Source organism: Hypomesus transpacificus, chromosome 4 (assembly GCF_021917145.1).
Source record: "Hypomesus transpacificus isolate Combined female chromosome 4, fHypTra1, whole genome shotgun sequence".
NCBI classification, from domain to species: domain Eukaryota; kingdom Metazoa; phylum Chordata; class Actinopteri; order Osmeriformes; family Osmeridae; genus Hypomesus; species Hypomesus transpacificus.
Genome location: NC_061063.1, coordinates 10,784,256 through 10,809,364, shown reverse-complemented (window position 1 = coordinate 10,809,364; position 25,109 = coordinate 10,784,256). Strand labels below are relative to the sequence as shown.

General features: G+C 45.0%; 2 protein-coding genes across 3 annotated transcripts; one reads left to right on the top strand and one right to left on the bottom strand.

Annotated features, from left to right (window-relative positions):
* Positions 1-596: 596 nt before the first annotated feature.
* dlx5a (distal-less homeobox 5a) lies at positions 597-2,452 on the bottom strand. Its single transcript, XM_047019778.1, has 3 exons — positions 1,898-2,452; positions 1,316-1,500; positions 597-1,083 (listed from the first exon to the last, which is right to left on the bottom strand). The coding sequence occupies exons 1-3, from the start codon at positions 2,253-2,255 to the stop codon at positions 769-771; spliced, it is 858 nt and encodes a 285-aa protein (XP_046875734.1). The 5' UTR covers positions 2,256-2,452; the 3' UTR covers positions 597-768.
* Positions 2,453-3,580: 1,128 nt separating this feature from the next.
* Positions 3,581-20,555, top strand: ago2 (argonaute RISC catalytic component 2). 2 transcript variants are annotated; one of them, XM_047019777.1, is made up of 21 exons: positions 3,581-3,681; positions 4,063-4,784; positions 6,377-6,424; positions 7,688-7,883; positions 8,037-8,157; positions 8,274-8,455; positions 8,572-8,708; positions 9,172-9,306; positions 9,460-9,547; positions 9,898-10,045; positions 11,107-11,226; positions 11,450-11,572; positions 11,880-12,013; positions 12,357-12,541; positions 13,499-13,658; positions 13,856-13,946; positions 14,074-14,268; positions 14,500-14,634; positions 15,153-15,254; positions 15,551-15,750; positions 17,089-20,555. In XM_047019777.1, exons 2-21 carry the CDS (start codon positions 4,766-4,768, stop codon positions 17,195-17,197), a joined length of 2,628 nt encoding a protein of 875 aa, XP_046875733.1. In that variant the 5' UTR covers positions 3,581-3,681; positions 4,063-4,765; the 3' UTR covers positions 17,198-20,555. The 2 variants fall into 2 exon arrangements, with proteins under 2 accessions (XP_046875733.1, XP_046875732.1); XM_047019776.1 differs by having other exon boundaries at positions 14,491-14,634.
* Positions 20,556-25,109: the final 4,554 nt, after the last annotated feature.

Genomic DNA, 25,109 nt, shown 5'->3' with positions numbered 1-25,109 from the left:
CGTAAATGCCTACAATATTTAGTAGCATTAGCATCCGTGAGAATATGAGATCATTTTAATGAAAAGCATTCAAATGTGAATTTTATTTAGTTATAATAAAAAAATACGTCTGTTATTTAATTGAGTAGTAGCATGCGTGAAATGGGTATTTGTCTTTGAGAAAAATCACAGAATTCATAAAAGCTTTGGCTATAATGCTACATGATCCAACAAATAAAGTCAAATCTTTTGTTTAACTCATGGGCTATATGCCATGTAGGCCTATCAGTCCGACAAAAAGTTTTTCAAAACGATCTTGGAAGACAGTTAAGCAGCACTACATCTCCGTGTTTTAGGAGACAGTCAGCCGTTTACACCACGAGCACCTGTCTTATTCCATTTCGATAAACATCGTATAGGCTACTGGCGAATTTGAGAAAATTGCCAATATGTATAAAAACTGACCTCGGGACATTTCAAGGAGATAATATAAACAAAGATGATGGTCTCACAAACGTTTGAAGGTATCGGCCTATAATGACATTAAGTCCAGTTGTTCAGTGCAAATTGGCTAGGCTACGAATGACGGACGATGGAATTGAGAAGATAATTTTTCATTGACAGAGTCCATTTAAAACGTTTAATAGTCTTCCAAAATGCAATAAATTACATGCACACATTTACACATTATACACGTTTCTTCTATGACTGTCATCAATTACATTGCATATTCCTCTGAAATTTAAACACGAGTCCCATACAATTTTTTTTTTTTTTTAAATGCAGGTTTCAATATAACGTCCCCGCTCCAAGAGCCAATGAGTGCTGTAACGAGTTGGGGTTTTGAAGATGGGAATTCATGGAGCCGGCCGTGGAGGAATACCAAGAAGCGGAGTTTTCCAAAAAGCTAGATGCCACCGTGTTGATGTTCTGTGGCTGATGTGTGTGCGGCCTGGACGGGCCTTGCGTGTCCCACACGGCGGGGGACTGCGGAGAGTTGCAGGCCATGGGGTCGCTGGAGCTGGGGCTGTGGTCTGGTGGTAACTCGCCGTTCTTCATGATTTTCTTCAGTTTTGACCTTTTGTTTTGGAACCAGATTTTAACCTGGAATGGATGACACAAAGTATGGGTTTAAATTCACATCAAACAACTAAAAGACAACATCGGCAGAACAACAGGATTTGGTGAGGGCCTATGTTATTTTTCAAACCAACTGATCATAATTTAGAAACCTTACCAAAATAGAATATATGATATGCTCATATGATAAATAAATGTCGAACATTGTAGATGTTGATCATAGAAATCGTATGAGGAACTCTTTGAGGTTATTTACCTGTGTTTGCGTGAGTCCTAAGGACGCGGCGAGCTCAGCTCTTTCTGGCAGCGCGAGGTATTGTGTGTTCTGAAATCTTCGCTGCAGAGCGGCCAACTGGAAACTGGAGTAGATGGTTCGCGGTTTACGGACTTTCTTAGGTTTTCCATTCACCATCCTCACTTCTGGCTCTGCCTCTTCCTTTTCTGTAAAATTAGAATAAATAAATGCATAAACAAATGGAAACAATGTCGGCTAGTCTACATTGTTGAGGGTTTTGTTCTGTATGTTTTTTAAATATGTTACTATCCTAATGTGTGGAGTTATGATAGAGATTCTGCATTGAGATTTTGCAAAATAACATTATTTGGCTCTGCATTAAAATAAAAAAGGAGTATGTGAAATTGTCTATAGCTACCGCATTGTACGGACATCTCATTTTCGAAATAGTTTCTCATAAAAAAAAACATTTCTTAGATTAGGCTACATAAGTATATTTTAACTTAAAATTGTATCATGTAACTTCGCAAGAAAGCAACTGCAACAGTAATCATGCATTTATATAGTCTAACAATACATGTCAAAAAAGTGCTAGAAAAATACCTTGCGGACTTGCTTGTGGCTGTACTCTGCTGTAGGTTCCTGCATACTGGTGATACGCAGAGCTTGTGTAGGAACTGTAGTCTGGATAGGATTTTGCAGGGTAGTTTCCAGCAGAACCGTTGACACCGTGGTACTGGTACTGATAAGCATTGAGAGGTTTCCCATAAGAAGTTGAATTAGGCGAACAATACCCGTGGGGAACTCCGCCGGCGGGGCTGTAATAGCCAGAATCCGTGGCCGTGGACTCAGGCAGTGTAGGAGATTCCTGAGACGGGTGGTGCATGGCGGAAATCTGAAAAGGGTTCTGGAAGTCTGTCGTCTTAATACTCTGAATCCTTCGGTCGAATACTCCAGTCATAATTCGTATCAAAACTTCGAGGTGCGGTAAATAGTCTATCTCAAAAGATCTTGAGGACTAACCTACCATTGTGTGTTCGCACACCGACGGACTCTGTCGAATACTACAGCCAGCCCCTCAGCACAGACTTGGTTAAATCCCAAATTGCGCTCTTGCGCACTGCAGGGAGGATATGCTTCCATTGGCCAAGGCGCGCGCAGACAGCTACACCCCAGCTCGCTCGGTCAGTTTGCCACAGGGGATATTCGAAGCTATACTTTGTTGTGTTTTTACTATCAATCAAAACAGTCAATTAACACGGTTGTCATGTCATCGATTGACAATTTAACGGGTTAAAATTACAGTCTCTAAAGGATCAAATATATGGCCTTACGGGCTTTTGGGATAGCACCTTGTGAAATATATTATAATATTTGACAACGATTAGACTAATATTCATGCTGTTCAAAGCAAAACAAACCATTAAAAGAAATATATATTCTTTCACATCGATTAGCAGGTATATTTTCGAGCCTATGTAGCCTATAGCCTAGAACAAAATAATATGTAATAGAAGACCATAATATTTAAAGCCATGTCACGTTCCCCTTTAAAAGATAAATAAGATTGTTCACAGCACAATACCACCGAATGATGCTATTCCAATATGCTTCTCTTTGTCGCCTACAGAGAAGGCCTTTGAAACTATCCTATTAAATATGTATGCTTATTTTATTTATACATCCCCTCGATTGATTTACAAATTTGCGACAACATGTCTTTACCAGAAATGTCTCCTTGTTGACCAACAGACATTTGACAACAATGAACTAAATGTGGCAAAGATGTAAATAAAACATTTTGCAGACACTCATTTGTACTATTTTAGCCTATTTACAACAACAGCAGGCAAACCGAGACAAATTCAACGACAAATGGCTACATTTTTGGTGAAGTCGTGTGAGAGCGAATGCACATATGCAAACCCATATAAGCTTGGACTTCTCTACTATGGACAACAGCAATCTGCACAAAGATAATCAGTCTTTTCCTATGGTCAAATGGCGCCGCCCAGTGGTTCTAAGTGGGAACTGTCAAAACATCAAAGTTCATTATTACTCACCTGCTGCAGACGAATCAATGCTGCTGTTGGCTTCCATTTATGGTTCCGTGCTCACGTGCAACTACACCAACGACAAAAAAAAAACACCTCAAACAACGTTCAGCAATAAAAGACCAACCACACATTAACTTTTGTTGCATATTTGTAATTGTTTTCGTAACGGGAAAAGTCATGTTACGTTTCCACTCGTCAACGTCATCAGGTGGGCGTTGTGCGTACATACAAAGCCTCCACATGCAAGCAAGACTATAACGAAACTGAACTCCAGTTCCAAACTTCATAGGCCTACTCAATGGATACAAACAGAATGCTTTCCATTAAATGGTAAAACTTGTAAATTTAGAAAGTGTGGGAATGTCCGTCATAATTGGGTTACTCATGTCTGAGTAAACTCACTTTGATTCTTGTTGTATGGAACATCATGTATGCCTTAATCATATGTCATTTACAATAGGTTTAATCTCTGAAACCAAATTAAGAGATTCTAAAAAATAACGAAAAGAATAGTCTTGCAGAATGATTTAATTGGCTAATGTATCAAACTCAAATGGTGGGAGTATAAATAGCTTTCCAGTACTTGATTTGAAACCTTGCCATGAGAAATGTCTCTCGCACAAATACAACACAGCAACAGTCATATAAAAAAACACGTTTGTCTTTTACAGAATTTAACACGAATGACATTGTTTACTGTCTTGACTTCAGGCAAGCAAACCAAAAATGTTGGATTGACCCAATTACCTCTGGCCCTGGACCAAGTGAGCGCGAGAGGAGGGACGACAAGCTTCTGCTTACCAGGTCGACTATGGGTATTGGTTAAAGGACCCTAATGACAAATAATATAAATAATAATTCGTTTACGTCAATTATTATATTGCCCCGTACAAAAAGCTCGGTTCCAAAATCTTCAAATTCCACTTGCCCCGGAAGTAATTACTTTGTACATTGTATACTTCTGGTGGTTTTTATGTTTCAGTAAACATTAAAACAGTGTTTGCCAGTCATTTTTTCTCTCCAGATCTTTCCACGTTGATTTCCCTGAATCGTTGCAACACGTAAAACACATTTGTCTCGTTGATTTAAAGTTTTTATTGGGTACATTTTGAAATAATCATTGGAAGAGAGCGAGGATATCAGTGGGCCGTGCGTGACATCACACATTCATAGGTTAGCTAGCAGCTCTGGACTCCGTCTATCTGTGTTGGGGGGATGGGGCCGTGCTGAGGATGATACAGCTCTCGTGGTCTTGTAATTTAGTGCAGGGCAAAAAAACTACTTTTGAACTGAGCCACTTTTACTGTTTGATATAGTAAGATAGAGTGCCCGATTACGTATGTCTTTTGAAGACGTTTGAAAGGAATAAAGTGGAGTACCAGACCAGCCACGGTGCACGCCGAAAAAGGACAAAATGTATTCCACTCCTGGTGGTAAGTTGTGTACTGCTAGCTACATAGCATACGGCTTGCTAGCTACTAACAATGGTGCCGATTTCAATGATTATACTAGTTATGCGTCCTACACGAACTATGCGTATGGACACTAACTTTAGGTTGTAAATTGACATTTTGTTCCGAACAACATATGTTGCCTACAAAGCGTGATGGTTAGCAAATGCACTGTTCCGTCAACCGTGATACTACTAGAGCTAGACTAACTAGCTGGGTATGCTAGCGGTAACAAGTTAGCCGTATAGCTAGTGCTAGCTAACCTGTTATACTTCTAGCCTAGCTAGCTAAGCTGTTTTGACCTAGCTAGCTAGCTTTTAGCAGAACTACTCCCATATACCCTGGGTAGCTAGCGAACCGCGAGTGGAAAGTGAGATGGTAGTGATTGATTAACTAGCCTATCTAGCTAACAATGTGGCATATTTATTATATATATTTTTTTTATGGTGACTATTGTCATTGTTAGTCTTGGAACTCAGTAGGTCTTGGCCGGCTTGAACAAAGTTAGCTCGTTAGCTAGCTTGTAAGCTTTGTTTTACAGGGTACTGTAGCTTAATAGTTTGCACCATGCTAGCTTGCTAGTAAACGTTAATCACCGTTGTAGTTAAGTACCAACATTAGAGCTATCTATTCGGTGATAATGGATCCAAATGACCACAAACTTTAGGAACGGTCAATTAACAGGAAGGAAGTTATCCAGTCAATTTGCCATGATGTTGGTTCAGAGGAGAGTTTGTCAGCTAGCTTTCAAAACCATGCCTTATTTATAAAGATCGTTGAAGATTTATTGTACAACAGTCTAGCTAATGTTGAATAATTTGGTAATAGTAGTACGACCCATTTCGAATTACGAGAACAAATGATTAGCCGACCTGTTCCTCGTCAGGACACACTTAAATAATCTTCCCCGACTCAACCATTTATTAGTCTATCAACGTTTTTTCTATTAAGTATAGGCCTGATGTTTTCCAAGTTGCATTTGTTTCTGATATCGTTTTTGTACCGTGGCATCATTTAATCAGTATTAACAGTTTTTTTAAACAGACATGCACCTGTTGCTTGGCTGTATAGTATCTAATCATTCCTTTGATACAGAAAGATGGTTTAGAGACTACATGGGTGGTAACTTATAGGAGGGGCCGAGTTGCTAAACTGCTAGTGTGAGCTTATTGATAAGACATTTGAAAAATCGCCCTGGTAGTAAATTATCGTGTTTGAAGAGTGATAAGTGTATGCAGTGTGGATAGGAGTATGTAGTCAATATTAGCGGGCAAAACAGGGAGATTGCCACCAGTGCTCAGTGGAGGCTAGGACTTTTGATAGTTGACTTTTGCCCAATTACAACAGCGAGAACATAAGCATTTACACTGAAAATACGCGTTAATACTCTTCACAAAGTTTCTATTACATCACATGTATACTTACTTATGTTTCAGAATGAAACATGTCTTATAACATGATGGTTGTGTTTGTATTACTGTGTGCAACATGTCTTATAACATGATGGTTGTTTGTATTACTGTGTGCAACATGTCTTACAGAGTGAAATCATTCGGTTTTATATTTTTCCTCAGCTGCCGAGATACTTGAAGGACCCCATTCCTCTGGGTCGATGGGCTCTGGTAAGCACCACTTAGCTTCAGCTGCCTACAATGAATTCTAATGTATCCACCTCCAATCCAGTTGTATGAGACAGAAGGCTTCTCTCAGCTGAGGCCATTAAAATGTCATCCTCAGCCCTGAAAGGGGTTTAAAAGAAGTAGCCCAGATCTTTCACATACTTAAGTTCCTTCTTAATGTCAAAGGTCTGTCAGCCACAGCCTTGTAAACTAACTTATCTTGATTCTCACTTAATTCTCAATGTGATTCTCACATGAAGAGAATTTAACTGAATCACATCCCTTTTACTTTGTACTGTGACATCTTGGTGTCTACTGCAGTGCAAGACCTCTTGAAATGGAGACCACAAGAGTCCAGTTTGTAAGAGAGGCAATGTGAAGCCGAGAGCTGCAGGTTGTAGATAAGGTCCTAAAGGGAGGGAACCGAGACTTGTACATTCAGCTGACTTAGGTCTGTGACTGAGCACATCTCTCGCAACACACGTTACCTAGAACCATGGGCTAGTAAACAGAAGGGTTTATTATATTGAATTCTGATTGTGAGAGTTGTTGTGAGGTTTTGTCTGTTTAGGTTGTGTGATCATGTGTGTATCTACTGTGTGTCTGTAACCGAGTGGAACTCCTTAGTATACATGGCCACCCATGCCATCGAAGAGCTAGCTTTTCGGTGGAGGAGCTGCTTAAAGTGGTGTTTGTGAAGGTGGGAGCCGTGTTGGCGAGTCAGAGGACCCAAGCTCAAACCCCGGTACGGGGAAGATCGTTAAGAAGCGCCACTCTCCCTCCGTAACACACCTACACTCTCTCCCTGTAACACGTCTACACTCTCCCTCCGTAACACACCTACACTCTCTCCCTCTAACACGTCTACACTCTCTCCCTCCGTAACACACCTACACTCTCCCTCCGTAACACACCTACACTCTCTCCCTCTAACACGTCTACTCTCTCTCCCTCTAACATGTCTACACTCTCTCCCTCTAACACGTCTACACTCTCTCCCTCTAACACGTCTACACTCTCTCCCTCTAACACGTCTACACTCTCTCCCTCTAACACGTCTACACTCTCTCCCTCTAACACGTCTACTCTCTCTCCCTCTAACACGTCTACACTCTCTCCCTCTAACACGTCTACACTCTCTCCCTCTAACACGTCTACACTCTCTCCCTCTAACACGTCTACACTCTCTCCCTCTAACACGTCTACACTCTCTCCCTGTAACACGTCTACAGTTGTTAACCTGTATATTTGTGTTTTCCACCCTAGACCCCTCTGATCCAGACCCCCCATCTCCTCCCGTGCCTGAGTATGTGTTCAAACCGCCCTCCCGGCCGGACTTCGGCACCATGGGAAGGACAATCAAACTGCAGGCCAACTTCTTTGAGATGGAGATACCCAAACTGGAGGTGTATCACTACGACATTGACATCAAGCCAGAGAAATGCCCCAGGAGGGTGAATCGGTACACATGCACTTCAGACAGATTTCAGAGACCAGCTATACATTTGACCCTGCAACGTTTTCATCCAATAAAGAGCTTTCTGGTTAATGCTTCTTAAAGTGTGTCAATGCTTCAGTGTTGTCATTTTCCTTTCCGTCTACTTGGTTTTCGCAGTGAAATCGTCGAGCACATGGTACAGCACTTTAAAACGCAGATCTTTGGGGATCGAAAGCCAGTGTACGACGGTAGGAAGAACCTCTACACAGCCATGCCTTTACCTATAGGCAGGGAAAAGGTCAGTGCACACCCTTCATTAGAATGCAGTTATGCGTTTCATGACATCACATGTCATGTATACTAACCAGAGGCGTTCCATCGATGTCACGTGCGTGTCTCTCCTCCTCCCACCAGGTGGAGCTGGAGGTGACCATCCCAGGCGAGGGGAAGGACCGCAGCTTTAAGGTGGCCATCAAGTGGGTGTCGTGCGTCAACCTGCAGGCCCTCCACGAGGCGCTGTCCGGACGCCTGCCCAACATCCCCTTCGAGACCATCCAGGCTCTGGACGTGGTCATGAGACACTTGCCCTCTATGAGGTGAGCTCATCTTCCAAAACACAACCTTAATGAATGTGTAGTGGGGGGAGGTTATTGTGAGAAACAGGGAAAAGTCTGACCCTGTCACCCCTCCTTGCCCGCTCTCCGCCCCCCAGGTACACCCCTGTGGGCCGGTCGTTCTTCACCCCCTCCGAGGGCTGCTCTAACCCCCTGGGCGGGGGCCGTGAGGTCTGGTTCGGCTTCCACCAGTCAGTCAGACCCTCCCTCTGGAAGATGATGCTGAACATTGACGGTAGGTTTCACTCGTGTGTGTGTGTGTGTGTGTGTGTGTGTGTGTGTGTGTGTGTGTGTGTGTGTGTGTGTGTGTGTGTGTGTGTGTGTGTGTGTGTGTGTGTGTGTGTGTGTGTGTGTGTGTGTGTGTGTGTGTGTGTGTGTGTGTGTGTGTGTGTGTGTGTGTGTGTGTGTGTGTGTGTGTGTGTTGCGATGCTCATTACTCTGTGTGTGTGTGTGTGTGTTGCGATGCTCATTACTCTGTGTGTGTGTGTGTGTGATGCGATGCTCATTACTCTGTGTGTGTGTGTGTGATGCGATGCTCATTACTCTGTGTGTGTGTGTGTGTGTGTGATGCTCATTACTCTGTGTGTGTGTGTGTGTGTGATGCTCATTACTCTGTGTGTGTGTGTGATGCTCATTACTCTGTGTGTGTGTGTGTGTGTGTGTGTGTGTGAGATCCTCATCACCATGTGTTGTTTCAGTGTCTGCCACCGCGTTCTACAAAGCCCAGCCTGTTATTGAGTTCATGTGCGAAGTGCTGGATTTTAAAAGCATCGAGGAACAACAGAAGCCCTTGACCGACTCCCAGCGAGTGAAATTCACCAAGGAAATCAAAGGTAAGATGACAACAAACAAAGAATTCAGAGTGAATGTGGGATTTTGACGGGATGGAAGCCGAAAGGATTGTCTGATTCCATTTCGAGTCTTTCTGGAAACAGAAGCAGAAGGTGTCAGACCTTGTTCACCCTGCTGTGCTTCACCTTCCATAGGCCTGAAGGTGGAGATCACTCACTGTGGTCAGATGAAGAGGAAATACAGAGTGTGCAATGTGACCAGACGACCAGCCAGCCACCAGACGTAAGGACACAGCTTGTGGATGTGATGGGATTGAATTTCACCAAGAGGTCTTGACGTGTACAATGTTGTAGAATAGTCAAATAGCTGTATTGGTCATGTGCAGTGTAACATAAGTCATTCTGGACAATTACATTTGGAAAAAAGCAAGGCAACAGCCAGGTAGTGTGTATATATGGAAATAAGTAAATAATAAAAAGTCCGTAGCAGCAGTAATATGTGTCTTCTCGGTTCTGTTGCTACAGTAAAAAAAAAACTATGTATTCAGTTGGTAGATGCTTTTATAAATAGAGACTTTCAGAGGGGATTTGAACCCGTGAGCTCAGTGCTGACCCCCTGCTGTCCTGTCCCAGGTTTCCCCTGCAGCAGGAGAACGGCCAGACCATCGAATGCACCGTGGCTCAGTACTTCAAGGACAAGTACAAGCTGATCCTGCGTTACCCCCACCTGCCCTGCCTGCAGGTGGGCCAGGAGCAGAAGCACACCTACCTGCCCCTGGAGGTGAGGCCTGTCACCACACACACACCTACCTGCCCCTGGAGGTGAGGCCTGTCACCACACACACACACACCTACCTGCCCCTGGAGGTGAGGCCTGTCACCACACACACACCTACCTGCCCCTGGAGGTGAGGCCTGTCACCACACACACACCTACCTGCCCCTGGAGGTGAGGCCTGTCACCACACACACACCTACCTGCCCCTGGAGGTGAGGCCTGTCACCACACACACGCCTACCTGCCCCTGGAGGTGAGGCCTGTCACCACACACACACCTACCTGCCCCTGGAGGTGAGGCCTGTCACCACACACACACCTACCTGCCCCTGGAGGTGAGGCCTGTCACCACACACACACCTACCTGCCCCTGGAGGTGAGGCCTGTCACCACACACACACCTACCTGCCCCTGGAGGTGAGGCCTGTCACCACACACACACCTACCTGCCCCTGGAGGTGAGGCCTGTCACCACACACACACCTACCTGCCCCTGGAGGTGAGGCCTGTCACTACGCCTGCACACACACACCTACCTGCCCCTGGAGGTGAGGCCTGTCACCACACACACACACACACATCTACCTGCCCCTGGAGGTGAGGCCTGTCACCACACACACACACACCTACGTGCCCCTGGAGGTGAGGCCTGTCACCACACACACACACACACCTACGTGCCCCTGGAGGTGAGGCCTGTCACCACACACACACACCTACCTGCCCCTGGAGGTGAGGCCTGTCACCACACACACACACCTACCTGCCCCTGGAGGTGAGGCCTGTCACCACACACACACACCTACCTGCCCCTGGAGGTGAGGCCTGTCACTACGCCTGCACACACACACACACACACCTACCTGCCCCTGGAGGTGAGCTCCCAGCCCGCTCACTAACTCTCACGGGCAGATTAGTCGGAAGTTGTCAAATATTAGCGATGTTCCTCGGATGAAATCTGAACAGTTGCTGCACCCTTGAATAAGTCCAGTACACTCCCATCCTAGCAGGGCAGGAACGAGGTGGTGGTGACATGGTAGCAGTAACATGTTCCATCCTTCCAGGTGTGTAATATAGTAGCTGGCCAAAGGTGCATCAAGAAACTGACGGACAATCAGACGTCCACCATGATCCGAGCCACGGCCAGGTCAGCCCCGGACCGACAAGACGAGATCAGCAAGCTGGTGAGAGGACTTCCTGTCACGCTCGGAGGACGGCCACCATGACGGCTCAAACCAGAAACCTGATTCATGACTGATAAATAATGTTAGCAATTATCCAAAGCTTTTATCCAAAGCAACGTACAGAGGGACGATTTGAACCCGCGATCCACTGAGCTGTAACCGTCCTCAAAGTTATTTTGCCCACCTGGGTAGTCGTCATGGATCTGTTTGTTTTCCACCCCAGATGAGAAGTGCCAACTTTAACACGGACCCGTACGTGCGTGAGTTTGGAGTGATGGTGAGGGATGAGATGACCGAGGTCAACGGCAGAGTCCTCCAGGCTCCTTCTATCCTCTACGGGGGCCGGGTAGGTCTAATACCTGGACGCTGCTAAAACACTAGATTTGACCATAGAACTTGAATGTCCACCTAGAGGCAATTTGTTGTACAGCACAGAACAACACTAGAATGTTACACTACTGGGTAGGTAGCATTATAGCACAACAACTATATGGACCTGTTGTTCCAGTGAATTTCTCATTCTGTTCAACTTGTCAGATATGCTTTTTCCCCCTTTTCTATGTACAGCTGTCCTTGTGAAGATACATTCCCCGTGAAGCTAAAAGAAGCCACTTGGCTTTGAGCTTGACCCTTCTATGTTTTGTCTCTGTTAGAATAAAGCCATAGCCACTCCTATCCAGGGGGTGTGGGACATGAGGAACAAGCAGTTCCACACCGGCATCGAGATCAAGGTGTGGGCTATCGCCTGCTTCGCCCCCCAGAGGCAGTGCACCGAACTGCTGCTCAAGTACGTGGGGGACACTCGTAACTTTTACATCTGGGAGAGGAGAACACAGAAGCCTAAAACAGACTAAATCAGAGCAGAGTGCAATAGAGTATAGTAGAGTCCTCATCAAGTACTCAAGTAGTTATCAATGATGCAAATGTTTTTTCGTTTTATTACTTTTTTCCAAAACATTCACACAACCCAAAAAGTAATTTTTGACTTTTTTTGTTAGCAAAACTTTTTTCCTAAAATATTTTTCCAACATTTAGAAACCTTTTCCCCCAAAAAAGTTCTCACACACAACACAAAAGGTTTTTGTAGACTTGTTTTAGTAAAAGTTTTTTCGAAAACATTTTTCCTCCAGGGCGTTCACCGACCAGCTGCGTAAGATCTCTCGTGATGCTGGGATGCCCATCCAGGGCCAGCCCTGCTTCTGTAAGTATGCCCAGGGGGCCGACAGCGTGGAGCCCATGTTCAAGCACCTGAAGTACACCTACCAGGGCCTGCAGCTGGTGGTCGTCATCCTGCCTGGAAAGACCCCCGTCTACGGTAGGCTTCACATGACCTTCCTGTAACAAGCTATGGACCACCTATTTGCCCCGCACTTTCATCCATATCGTTTATGGTGATACGCACAGTAGTTACCATGGCTGCATGGATCATCAATTTGTTTCATTTACTAATTTCCCCACCAAGCAGTGCCTCACAGAAACACTAATGAAAGGCAGTGCCTCACAGAAACACTAATGAAAGGCAGTGCCTCACAGAAACACTAATGAAAGGCAGTGCCTCACAGAAACACTAATGAAAGGCAGTGCCTCACAGAAACACTAATGAAAGGCAGTGCCTCACAGAAACACTAATGAAAGGCAGTGCAACACAGAAACACTAATGAAAGGCAGTGCAACACAGAAACACTAATGAAAGGCAGTGCCTCACAGAAACACTAATGAAAGGCAGTGCCTCACAGAAACACTAATGAAAGGCAGTGCCTCACAGAAACACTAATGAAAGGCAGTGCCTCAAAGAAACACTAATGAAAGGCAGTGCCTCAAAGAAACACTAATGAAAGGCAGTGCAACACAGAAACACTAATGAAAGGCAGTGCCTCACAGAAACACTAATGAAAGGCAGTGCCTCACAGAAACACTAATGAAAGGCAGTGCCTCACAGAAACACTAATGAAAGGCAGTGCCTCACAGAAACACTAATGAAAGGCAGTGCAACACAGAAACACTAATGAAAGGCAGTGCAACACAGAAACACTAATGAAAGGCAGTGCCTCACAGAAACACTAATGAAAGGCAGTGCCTCACAGAAACACTAATGAAAGGCAGTGCCTCACAGAAACACTAATGAAAGACAGTGCCTCACAGAAACACTAATTAAAGGCAGTGCAACACAGAAACACTAATGAAAGGCAGTGCCTCACAGAAACACTAATGAAAGGCAGTGCCTCACAGAAACCCTAATGTGTTTGCTGACCTGTGTTCCTGTGTGCTGCAGCGGAGGTGAAGCGTGTGGGAGACACAGTACTGGGCATGGCCACCCAGTGTGTCCAGGTAAAGAACGTCCAGAAGACCACCCCCCAGACCCTCTCCAACCTCTGCCTGAAGATCAACGTCAAGCTGGGGGGCGTCAACAACATCCTGCTCCCGCAGGGCAGGTTGGTACCGGTCTTGCCATGTCGGTACTGGGGTTACCCAATAGTAGAGTGTTTGGGGCAGTAAACTGGTCTTTAGTTGTATCCCAAACTGTTGTCACTAGATTATTCAGATCGTTTTCAATCTTCTTTCTTTGAGTTGCACCCTTTTCTGTAGAGAACCCCTCCATTTCTGTCCTGATCTCATCTTCCTGTTCCAGACCCCTGGTGTTCCAGCAGCCTGTCATCTTCCTGGGCGCCGACGTCACCCACCCTCCTGCTGGGGACGGCAAGAAGCCCTCCATCGCTGCTGTGAGTCCTCCTAACTCAACATGGCTCCCCATGTACACAACAGCTTCATGTTCAATCACGGCCTTACCAGTGTCTGGACCCTAAAGCTATCCCCCCTCCCTCCCTCCCTCCTTCGCCCTCCCTCCAGGTGGTAGGCAGCATGGACGCCCATCCCAGCCGGTACTGTGCCACGGTTCGGGTCCAGCAGCACCGGCAGGATATCATACAGGACCTGGCCACCATGGTGAGAGAGCTGCTCATCCAGTTCTACAAGTCGACCCGTTTCAAGCCCACCCGGATCATCTACTACCGCGACGGCATCTCCGAAGGCCAGTTTAACCAGGTGAGACACATCAAGAGGCTGATAGTGGAGAGACTTGGCAATAAGCCTTTTGGTGAAGGCTCTATATAAATGAGTCAAGTTAGACCTGGTCACTTAGGGCCAAAACAAAACTAAGTAAAATAAACTAAGACCCCTGAAAATGTATCATCGTTTTGTTGAATATTTCTTGTCCTTCCAAACTCCAGTGTAGGAGATGCTTCTTTTTAAACTTTTGTTTTGTGGTCGGCACAGGTGCTGCAGCACGAGCTGCTGGCCATCCGAGAGGCCTGCATCAAGCTGGAGAAGGACTACCAGCCCGGCATCACCTTCGTGGTGGTCCAGAAGAGACACCACACCAGGCTGTTCTGCATGGACCGTAACGAGAGGGTCAGTACTGCACAACCAGGGTTGTCAGGGCGGAGGTGAAGTACAGCTCTGTCACAGGCTGAGCTACACGTAGGATCAACGTCTTCGACACGGAACAGGAGGCCGTGTGGACATGTGTTGTAGGTGGCTGTGGTGCTGGTGCCAGTACAAAGGGGGTGGGACCATATGAAAGGTTACCAGCATGGTTACATATTAATCCCCCTATCAACACTGCTGGTACACGTTTGGGTGGAGGCATTTCTACGGTCTCCAACCCTCTTCCTGGAGAGCTACCTTCCTGTAGGCTTTGGCTCCTCTCTAGCACACCTCATTCCAGTAAGGAGCTGGTTGACGTGTTGAATCAGGTTAGTTACAACTGGAGCCCAAACCTCCAGGCAGTTGGCTCTCCAGGAACAAGGTTGGAGACCGTAGAAACGATCTGGAGCCATGGGGAGGAAGATGTCTGCCCCTCCACTCCAGATGAGTGGAAGACATGTTAGTGTTCCTGGTCGTAATAGTTGGATCTGTTGTTGGTGTAGGTGGGGAAGAGTGGCAACATCCCAGCTGGCACCACGGTGGACACCAAGATCACCCATCCCTCCGAGTTCGACTTCTATCTCTGCAGCCACGCCGGCATACAGGTGAGAGCCTGGTGGAAATGGAAAGGGACACACCAAGGAAAGAAAAGGGGGGAAAAAAAAGTTTTAAAACGTGGACATGTTATAATAATAATAATAATAATAATAATAATAAATAAAAAAAATATTGGCCAAGACTTTGATTCTTTTGAAATGTAGAGAGAGAGAGATTGTTTTTAGCAGAAAAAATGTATGTTGTCCCAATACGGTTTCTGTGGAGCCGTAGGCCAGGCCTGTCCTGGCAGGTTAGTAACGGTCTTCTTCCCTTCCTGCCTGGGTCACGGTGCTGTTCTGTACAGGGCACCAGCAGGCCCTCTCACTACCACGTCCTCTGGGACGACAACCACTTCACCTCCGACGAACTGCAGGTGCTCACCTACCAGCTGTGCCACACCTACGTACGCTGCACGCGCTCAGTCTCCATCCCAGCGCCAGCCTACTACGCCCACCTGGTGGCCTTCCGCGCCCGCTACCACCTGGTGGACAAGGAGCACGACAGGTGAGGGGGGGGGGGTAGATAGTTACCACCTGGTGGACAAGGAGCACGACAGGTGAGGGGGGGGGTAGATAGTTACTACCTGGTGGACAAGGAGCACGACAGGTGAGGGGGGGTAGATAGTTACCACCTGGTGGACAAGGAGCACGACAGGTGAGGGGGTAGATAGTTACCACCTGGTGGACAAGGAGCACGACAGGTGAGGGGGGGTAGATAGTTACCACCTGGTGGACAAGGAGCACGACAGGTGAGGGGGTAGATAGTTACCACCTGGTGGACAAGGAGCACGACAGGTGAGGGGGGGTAGATAGTTACCACCTGGTGGACAAGAAGCACGACAGGTGAGGGGGTAGATAGTTACCACCTGGTGGACAAGGAGTACGACAGGTGAGGGGGGTAGATAGTTACCACCTGGTGGACAAGGAGTACGACAGGTGAGGGGGGGTAGATAGTTACCACCTGGTGGACAAGAAGCACGACAGGTGAGGGGGTAGATAGTTACCACCTGGTGGACAAGGAGTACGACAGGTGAGGGGGTAGATAGTTACCACCTGGTGAACAAGAAACACAAAAGGTGAGGGGGTAGATAGTTACCACCTGGTGAACAAGAAACACAAAAGGTGAGGGGGTAGATAGTTACCACCTGGTGAACAAGGAACACAAAAGGTGAGAGGTGACAAGTTAGCCGCTGGCTTGGTTCAAATCCCTCCTGTGGATGTCTCCATCTATAGTATGATCCAGATGGGTTAGATGGCTATGGGGATGGGTGTAAGTCAGTGGTTAGAGAATGTTTTTGGCAGATCAAGTAAAGACGATGCATAAATATTCATGGACCTCCTCTCGTTCTCTCCCCTTCCTCTCCTCCGTCCTCTCTCTCGTTCTCTCCTCTCCCTCCACCTTCTCTCTCCTCCCCTCTCTCTCTCCTCCCCCCTCTCTTCTCCTCTCCTCTCCTCCCCCCTCTCTTCTCCTCCTCTCCTCTCCTCCCCCCTCTCTCTCCTCTCCCCTCTCTCTCTCCTCTCTTCTCCTCCCCCCTCTCTCTCCTCTCCTCCCCCCTCTCCTCTCCTCTCCTCCCCCTCTTTCTCTCTCCTCCCCTCTCTCTCTCTCCTCTCCTCCCCCCTCTCTCCTCCCCCCTCTCCTCTCTCCCCCCCTCTCTCTCTCCTCCCCTCCCCCCCCCCTCCCCCCCCCCCTCTCTCTCTCCTCTCCTCCCCTCTCTCTCCTCTCCTCCCCCCCTCTCTCTCCTCCCTCCCCCCCCCCCCCCCCCCTCTCTCTCTCCTCTCCTCCCCTCTCTCTCCTCTCCTCCCCCCCTCTCTCTCCTCTCCCCCCTCTCCTCTCCTCCCCCAGTGCGGAGGGCAGCCACACTTCAGGGCAGAGTAATGGGCGTGACCAGCAGGCTCTGGCCAAGGCGGTTCAGATCCACCAGGACACCCTGCGGACCATGTACTTCGCCTGAGCCCCCACCCTCCCCCGGCCGGGGCCTGGTCTTCCAGCCCTCCCCCCTCCCAGGGCCGAAGGGGGGCGGCTCCCTGGGTTTGTGTCGCCTCACCCTCACCTATCTGGAAGGGGCCAGCAGCCCCTCTCACACAAAGAAAATAGTGTCATACGAAAAGTCATGATTTCCATCGTTGTATTTAAAGGCCACACATGCAAGCCCTGGTATCCCTCACCCCCTTACCCCTGCCCTCTGGAATATTAGGCTGTAAAATGTAAAAGCTCAACAAGGGGTTTGGGGACAGGGGGTCTTATTTGACATGTTTGTACATTTGTGTGTATTTGTATATTTAGGGGGTTAACCTGTTTACAAAGTATGAGCAGAGGAGGAGAAAAAGGATATGTATTAATTTCTTACTTTGATGGAAATATTAGAACCAGTCTAGAGGACCGGGCCATCGTGTTTTTCAAACTCTAGTTTCTTAGTTTCCCCCATATAGTGTTTATATTTTTGTTTGTTTCTATATTTGATTGATTGGGGCGTGGCAGTCGATTAGGTGTGTGGCTATCAGAAAAGGAACCAATGAGAGTTTTTAATCGCTCTATTCGAATCACAGCTATTATTTATCAGCCAATCAGAGCAGAGTGCACTGACCAAATGAATTCCTTAATTGGGACACAAGTACTTAAGAGTAATTGGTTGATTCCACAATAGCACCCCCTGTAGGTCTTCATTTGAATGTACAACTATGAATTTCAAGGTAGCGATCAGCAGCCTTTATAGTATTTGTCCTCAATCAACACTGGTGACCAACACACATTGTTCGGATGTGTCCGGTGACGACCAAGCAAACGATTTACATACGTTTTCAACTGTAACACTTATTTACACAGAACGACTACTAACAATTCTTATTGGAGGAGGGAGAGAGGAGTGGTGTTCTGTGATAGGCAGTCAGGGAGAGGACTGAGGGGGGGACTGGTTCCCAACACAACGCCTCTTTGATCCTCCCAAACATCAGGGGAGCTGATGTGGAGAATATTGCATGTCACGATCTCTTTTAAAACTATTAATAACTTTTAATCATCTATGAATATGCATGTTACGACTTAAACATTTGCGTTTTAAACGTTTCCCTTTTTTTTGAGTAGGTCTGATTTTGAGTGGCTGTAATGTGGGGCTGTGACCAGGCCTTAGCTAGGCGGGGGAGGGTGTCTCTTACACCTGGAGACTGTGGGGTGTTAACGGTACAGGAGGGAGAAGGACTGGAACAGCTTCTGAACCGACGCAGGAAAGCTCTGTCCTGATTGGATAAGCTACTTTGATCATTTAAAGAAGGTGTCCTAGTTAAGTCGTCTTGATGGGGAACATGGATTGTTGTACTTGGTGTTGGTTTTATGCAAAACGTTTTTTTTTCCTGGGTCTTCGTAGCATAATCATGTTTGAGGGGTTTTCCAATGAGCTTGTAGAAGAGATTGTTACAACCATTTTTAAAAGCTTTTTTTCTTTTAGAATGACAGGCCTATAGTTTAAAAGTCAAATTATTTACACACAAAACTCAATGCAAAAATTGTATCGCCTTCCAGACTGTCCTTGAAATGTTACTAATCTAGTGCTTGTTCCCTTCTACCTAAGTACAGTTATAGCTGCAGATTGTTCATGTACTCAAGATGGGGGGAGGGGGGGTGGAGGGATATTATCTCTATTTTCTAACTATGCATTGTTTTTAACCAAGAGATTTAGGAGTGAAGTTTCTCATATTAATCTAGGTCATTTTATAGAAATAGTACATTTTGGGCTTTTATTGTTATTTTGTTTTGTAGCTTAATGCATTTAGTAGCGTTTGTAGTGCTTATGCTTATCCTCAGCCTTTTGTAATGGTGTCAAGGATTGTAATGTCCTCATTTGTAATATTGTATATTTGATAGCACACATTTAATTGAGTATATCCTTTGTAGAACCCACAATCACTCTTAGCCAAACAAGATTACAAGTTTTTACATAATTAATGTCTGGGAAAAGAAAACAACAAAAGTGAAGCACAAAGAGCCATGTCTATAGATGGTGTTTTCCCTTCTCTATAGCCCTCAGCCATCCTGAGTGGGCAAGAGGTTCATTTGCCATAAGTATGGTAATAGATGCTCAAATGTTTTAAATTACCTTCATCTTCTCCACATTACATCAATTGCTTTCATTTCTCTTTACCTGTAAATTAACAAAAAACCCGACTGACTGTGTTTTGTGGGGCATTCTAAGAATCCAGTACTTGATATTTACTGTTATTGTGTCAATATTATTATTCGGTGCTTGTCTCGCAACATGTAAATTTGGATGCACTTTGAATAGATAATATGGTATGAACTCGATGGATTGGTCTCTCTGACCTGACAGGAAACAGTATGACAGCGGTGCAGTTGTGTGGAAATGGCTGTGTTCTACCTCTTGTTACCTGTTCACATGTAATGGTAACATCACATCACTGGTCATTTCCTCATAATTACATGCCATCATTACATGTTTGACATGCCTGGTTCTGAACATGAGGCATGGATGATGGGGACCCTGCATTCTGTACACACAAGCCTAGTAGTGTTCCATGTCCTATGGTTTGTGCAAAAGGAGTTTTGGGGGGGAAAGTGGCTTGACTATTGTTATTTCATTTCTTTTTTCTTCTAGAGATCTTAAGCATTGAGCTATCAGACCAAACTTAACAATTATTAGGGAGTTCTTGTACCATGCAGTCTTTGTCCTTAGCCCTATTCTATTCACTTATCTGGCACCTTTTATTTGGAATATGTGCTGGAAAGATTTTAACATGCAAAGTGTGTAACAAAGTCATGACTGTTTGATCACTGGATATGCTGTGTTGCCTGACAGACTGCTTTAAAAGTGACACCCTCTTAAGTCAAGGCCCATGAAACTTCATACCTATCTTCCTAATCTGATACTAATTGTTTTCAACATGAGCTGCCATGTTGAATATAAGCAGCGAAAGCCAATGAAAAAAGCCACTGATCTTGTGCAGTTAAACCTTGGAGCTGATTTCATGTTGGAATGCGTCCATGCCCGTTGATTCTCCACAAGATCTGTCCTGTTTTTACTAATCGCTCGATACAAACTCAACTAGTTTGACTGTTTATTCTGGAGCTGACAGCAATGTTGTGGAGCCGTCAGGCTGCTCCGCCCTTCCTGGTCCCCACACCCTTGTGTTAATCCTCAACCTGTCTGTCATGTTTTTATTTTCAGTTTGTTGTTACTGCGTCCTCCTCTTAATACCAGCACCTTACATAGGCAGACCTGTACAGCATTGCTTCTCCTGAAAATATCAGACATTTTGATAACAATGTTATTTTTGCACTAAAATAAAATGGATTTTGGAGTTGTGAGTCTAGTGTGTGTCAGTCAGGCTGGGGCAGGGTTGGCAGGAGGGGCTGGTTGTTGAGACCGTGACGGCTCAGCACTTAGTCAGACCACCCCGGACGCAAGCACACACATTGCTAACTCGTACCAGTTGGGCCAGAGGCTCCTCTCACCCAAGCAGCCTGTAGCATGACGGCTGGTATGAGGGGAACTGGCGGTGGAGTCAGGCCCTGGTGGGGTATCCGGATGTGAGGTGAGGACAGTGCAGTAGTTAGATTCTGTACCTTGTGGTCACACAGTTGGGTGTGGTACATTGTTCTGGTTGAGATAGTGTGAGGCCAAAGTGAGGATCCTGTAGTTGGACAGTACGCTTGCTTCTGCACAGTGGGCTGGCTGGAACGTGTTTTAACTCATCATTTGAAGTCATCATTTAGAACTAGATAGCCGTCATATCAGTTAGCCGTTTGTCGCCTGCGAAATGTAGCATTTGTTGTTTTCCAAACAAGTTTTTAAATCTATTTAGTGTTGGTCAGTCATAACCGGATAAGGACTGAATGTTCACCCAGTCACAGGGGACTGGTCACGGCTGTGTTGTAGTATAGGACTGGCCCAAGACAAGGCCAGTGTGTTTTGATGCTAAACCATGTTCATTAAACCACACCAACAGCTAGGCTACAGTTGTTTCACAAGATGGAATACAATATGATTTTCTTCATTGCTGTGCTCATTACTCTGGTGATGTGTATATCAGGAGAGCTCATTTTTAATCAGTCATATCTCTCTGTCTCACACCCCCCCACACTCCACAGACCTGGGTCATGTCATGGGATTTAGTGTTTTACCCCTCCTGTTGCTTGAGTTAAACCATATAAAGGTTTTAGTATTTTAATTGCTTGAGAACCTTGTGCTGGTCTTCTTCCTGCTGACTGGTTCTGATCAGTGTCTTCATGGACACAGTCTCGTGTTGACAACACACTGAGTGGGGGGGGGGGGGGGGGGGGGGGGGAAGCCACCCAAATGAGGTAGTAGAATTAAACCGGTCAATGTACACATGAGTTATTAACCCCAAACTGAAAGAAGATCAGAATAGTAGATGTGACAGCCAGGCCTGTCCCTGTTGCCCTTGCCTCCCACAGAAACAGCCCCCTTGAGTGGAACCCTGTTTTCTTAAAGATAACGATGAATGTACTGTCAAGCCAGCGTGTTTTTAAATCTCATCTGTAACAACTGTTCACATGCTCAGCGATTTTTAATGCATGTTGATTTCATTGACTTTGCTTTTCAATACTTTTTAAAAGTATACCCCTGTTGTAAAGGTTTGATGTCTGTCCTGTGACACTTGGCCATTTCATGAGAATACATTTCAGAGATAAACTGATATAGAAATACAATATCCATCCATCAAGCTTTCTGGTGTCTCCTATGAGAGATGTGTAGGCTACTTGCTTACAGAACAAGCTTTTATGTCGAAACAGGACATTCAATAGAACCTCAAGTGCAGAGAGGTCTATAATCTTTCTCATTTTCTTTATTATTATTATTATTCTCGCTCATGGTGCCGTTATATAGTAGTTGTATATGGTTACAGTGTGATCTTGTTTGTCATTGATCTGTCTACCTTCTAATGTTTCAATCTCATCTCTCTCCACGCCACTCACCTGCCCATCAGAGTATCCACACAGCAAAGGTATCCTTATCATGAAGCCCTCTTACACAGTAAGGGTGTGATATTAACTATAGTACAGCTCTTTTCTGATCAAGCTTCTTGTGGTGATCGTAGTTGGTCTGCAGGACCATCGGCTGTGTGTTTCAATTCATCAAATGTTTTATCAAGTCGTCTTCAAACCTGATTCTTCAGCTTGTCAGATCTTAGCAGCCGTCACTGTGACATCACTGTCATGTACTGTGACATCACTACGTCATGTACTGTGACATCACTGTCATGTCCAGCTCGACTCCTTTTCCCCTGCCATCCCCGTAGGCACGGTATCCATAGCAATATACCGTTTATGAAAGAGGGTGGAGAACTGTCATTGAGCTTCACCAAAATAATCTGATGCCATATAGTTGAACTACATGCAGATATATGTGCAAGACTGACTGGTGTTTTGTATCTCTGGAGACATTTAGGTTTTCAGAATGACTTGGCTTTTTATATACCAACATGGAAAAACTACCTCAGAACGGTCTTGGGTGCTAGCATTGTAATATCCCTAATCTATGATGGTGACAAAGATCAATTATAGTGACCAAACACAAGCCAATACTGTGTTAAATTGTTTTATTTTATTTTATATTTCACCTTTATAAAGCCAATTTTATTAAATGTAGGTGAACTCAGTTTGATGAACCAAGGATGGTTGTAAAATTGTGGTTTGTAAAATTAAGGGGACCAAATTGTATAATTGGCGCTCAAGCCTCAATGTTGTTCTCCCTTTTTAAAATGTAGTTACGAAAAGCTCTCAGTGGGCATTAGGTTGGGATCTGCTTGTGAAACGTAATAAGCTGTAGTCATAACTGGATCATACAGATGAAAACATGTTAAATAAATGGCTCTTTAGATTGGGGATGACACACTGTCACTTTCTGCCGTCATTTGGTAGAACTATCGATAGTAGGTTGTGGGTGTTCAAGACATGTATGGAATGTGATGTAGAGCAATAATTCTGTATGGGGTGTTATTAGTTTGGCCCTTTGGTGGGAGAACAGGTGAGAGGTAAGAATAATAACTTGCTGGTCAGTGAGACTGAATTATCTTGTCCTGGGGGGCGAAATCGCTTTCAGAACAGGTTTCCATGGCCCAGATTTGAAATCAATAAGATATTTTATAGATTAACTTCAGGGGGAGGGCCCCCCTGTTCAAATGGATGATCACACCAGAGTTGAGATCATGGAAAAGGCCATTAACAGAACTCTACAGAACCCTTGCTTGCTTAGTGTCTGCGGTCGGCTGTAATGATCTTTAGCTTGTGATGTGTAAGTGTGTCTCTGAGGGATGTTGCCCAGTTTTGCAATAAAACCCGGAAGCTTCTCCTGCCGCGTGTTACCTACTCCCTGAAAGTCCAAACTGAAAACCGTTTTTATAACGACGATAGATGTATTTTTGCATGCTACATTTTACAAAGGGAATGGAAATTTGAAAATTACTCTGTAGCAATGTACTGTACATTGTGACACAATACTGATGTAGTGGCATATTTCAAGGCGATGGAATGGTACAGAAAAGGTTGTATGGAAATTAAGTTCTAATTCTTGTTACCGTGCTGAAAACATCCTGTGAGTTTTTATTGTAATTTTTGTGCGTGCCTTTATAGGATGACTTCCATCTCCCTTTGCCTCCCCATTCTGATGAATTTCGCCACATGAAAGAATTTCACATTAATTATCATGCAACCTTGAGTGTAGCTGCATAGAATGAACAGTATTTGTGTTTTTCACTTTCAAAGCAGATTCAAAATCACCCTTTCGAGGTTGGGCCAACAGAAAAATGAAATAGTTAACGAGGTATTTTACGCTATCAGTAGGAATTTTAAGGAGTAATGTGACATTGAAGAGCTTTTCTAAAAAGGTAACAAATATATCTATATATTCATGAAGTACCTCATAAGCCTGATATATGCTGCATTGACTCTTTGTCATTTTGTTTTCTTTCATACTTCATATTGTCCAACAACATTTTATTTTCCACATTGGGAGGTTTGAATGTCACTTAAGGCTGTGCACATGTCATGCAAAGAAATTCAACATTTATGAGTTTGTAAATGTTTAACATCCTCTGTCAGATCATTTTAAAGGAGGCGTTTGATCCTGGCCACAAGAAGATTGTGAAATATATTTTTTCATCAATGCAAAGGTTCAACTAAAATTGATCATCTCCATTGTATCAACATAACATTTGCTATTGAGAGAGGTGTTCATCCAGCCAATATTTTAGTTCAATGTCTGGAACAACTCCATGTTTTTCAATGTAACTGTTGACTCAGGTGTTGCCGTGAAAGGGCTATATCTGCTGTTTGTCCTCCCTATCCCATTTCCCTACACCTTTGTCTTAAAATAGCCTTAGAACTACACCTGGGGTATATTCTTCTAGTATATTTGGCCTTAATCTTACAAAATGATGCACTAGAAATCCACAACTAGCCAGAGAGCTTGATTCCCATTGAGTCACTTTGAGAAACCATGTCATGTGTTATTGCCATGTTATCTACCTCCTATGAATGTGGGGGTGTCTTGGAGAGGGGGGGGGGAATGACAATGACAATCATCCTCATTCGTAAAGTCATGATAATTATCCCAAAATTGTTTTTAAAGTAAAAAATAATTTCTTGGACACTCCAGTTTCCTTGGTCAACTGCCATGTTTGTTGTTGTTCTTGTCGTAAACTGCGATGGAGGAACAGAGTGACCAAAGTCCCTCTTAGCAAGGTAGGCCTGCACAGTCCTGTGAAGTCAAACCTCCCACACGTTTGTCATTTGATTTAAGTCTTTTTTGAGCTTTTCTCTTTTTTTCCAACAACATGCCAAAACTGTCATTCCTGTCTGGAGGTGTTTCTGTTGCTTGTTTTGTTTGTTTG

What these genes read in the sequence shown, in the direction of transcription:
- dlx5a (XM_047019778.1), bottom strand. Translation starts at nt 2,255, where the DNA reads ATGACTGGAGTATTCGACCGAAGGATTCAGAGTATTAAGACGACAGAC. An exon ending in GCCACAAGCAAGTCCGCAAG is followed by an intron (nt 1,501 to 1,897) that starts GTATTTTTCTAG and finishes CTAATTTTACAG; the next exon opens with AAAAGGAAGAGGCAGAGCCA. An exon ending in TAGGACTCACGCAAACACAG is followed by an intron (nt 1,084 to 1,315) that starts GTAAATAACCTC and finishes CATCCATTCCAG; the next exon opens with GTTAAAATCTGGTTCCAAAA.
- ago2 (XM_047019776.1), top strand. An exon ending in ACACCTACCTGCCCCTGGAG is followed by an intron (nt 10,046 to 11,106) that starts GTGAGGCCTGTC and finishes CCATCCTTCCAG; the next exon opens with GTGTGTAATATAGTAGCTGG. An exon ending in GCAGCCACGCCGGCATACAG is followed by an intron (nt 15,255 to 15,550) that starts GTGAGAGCCTGG and finishes TGTTCTGTACAG; the next exon opens with GGCACCAGCAGGCCCTCTCA.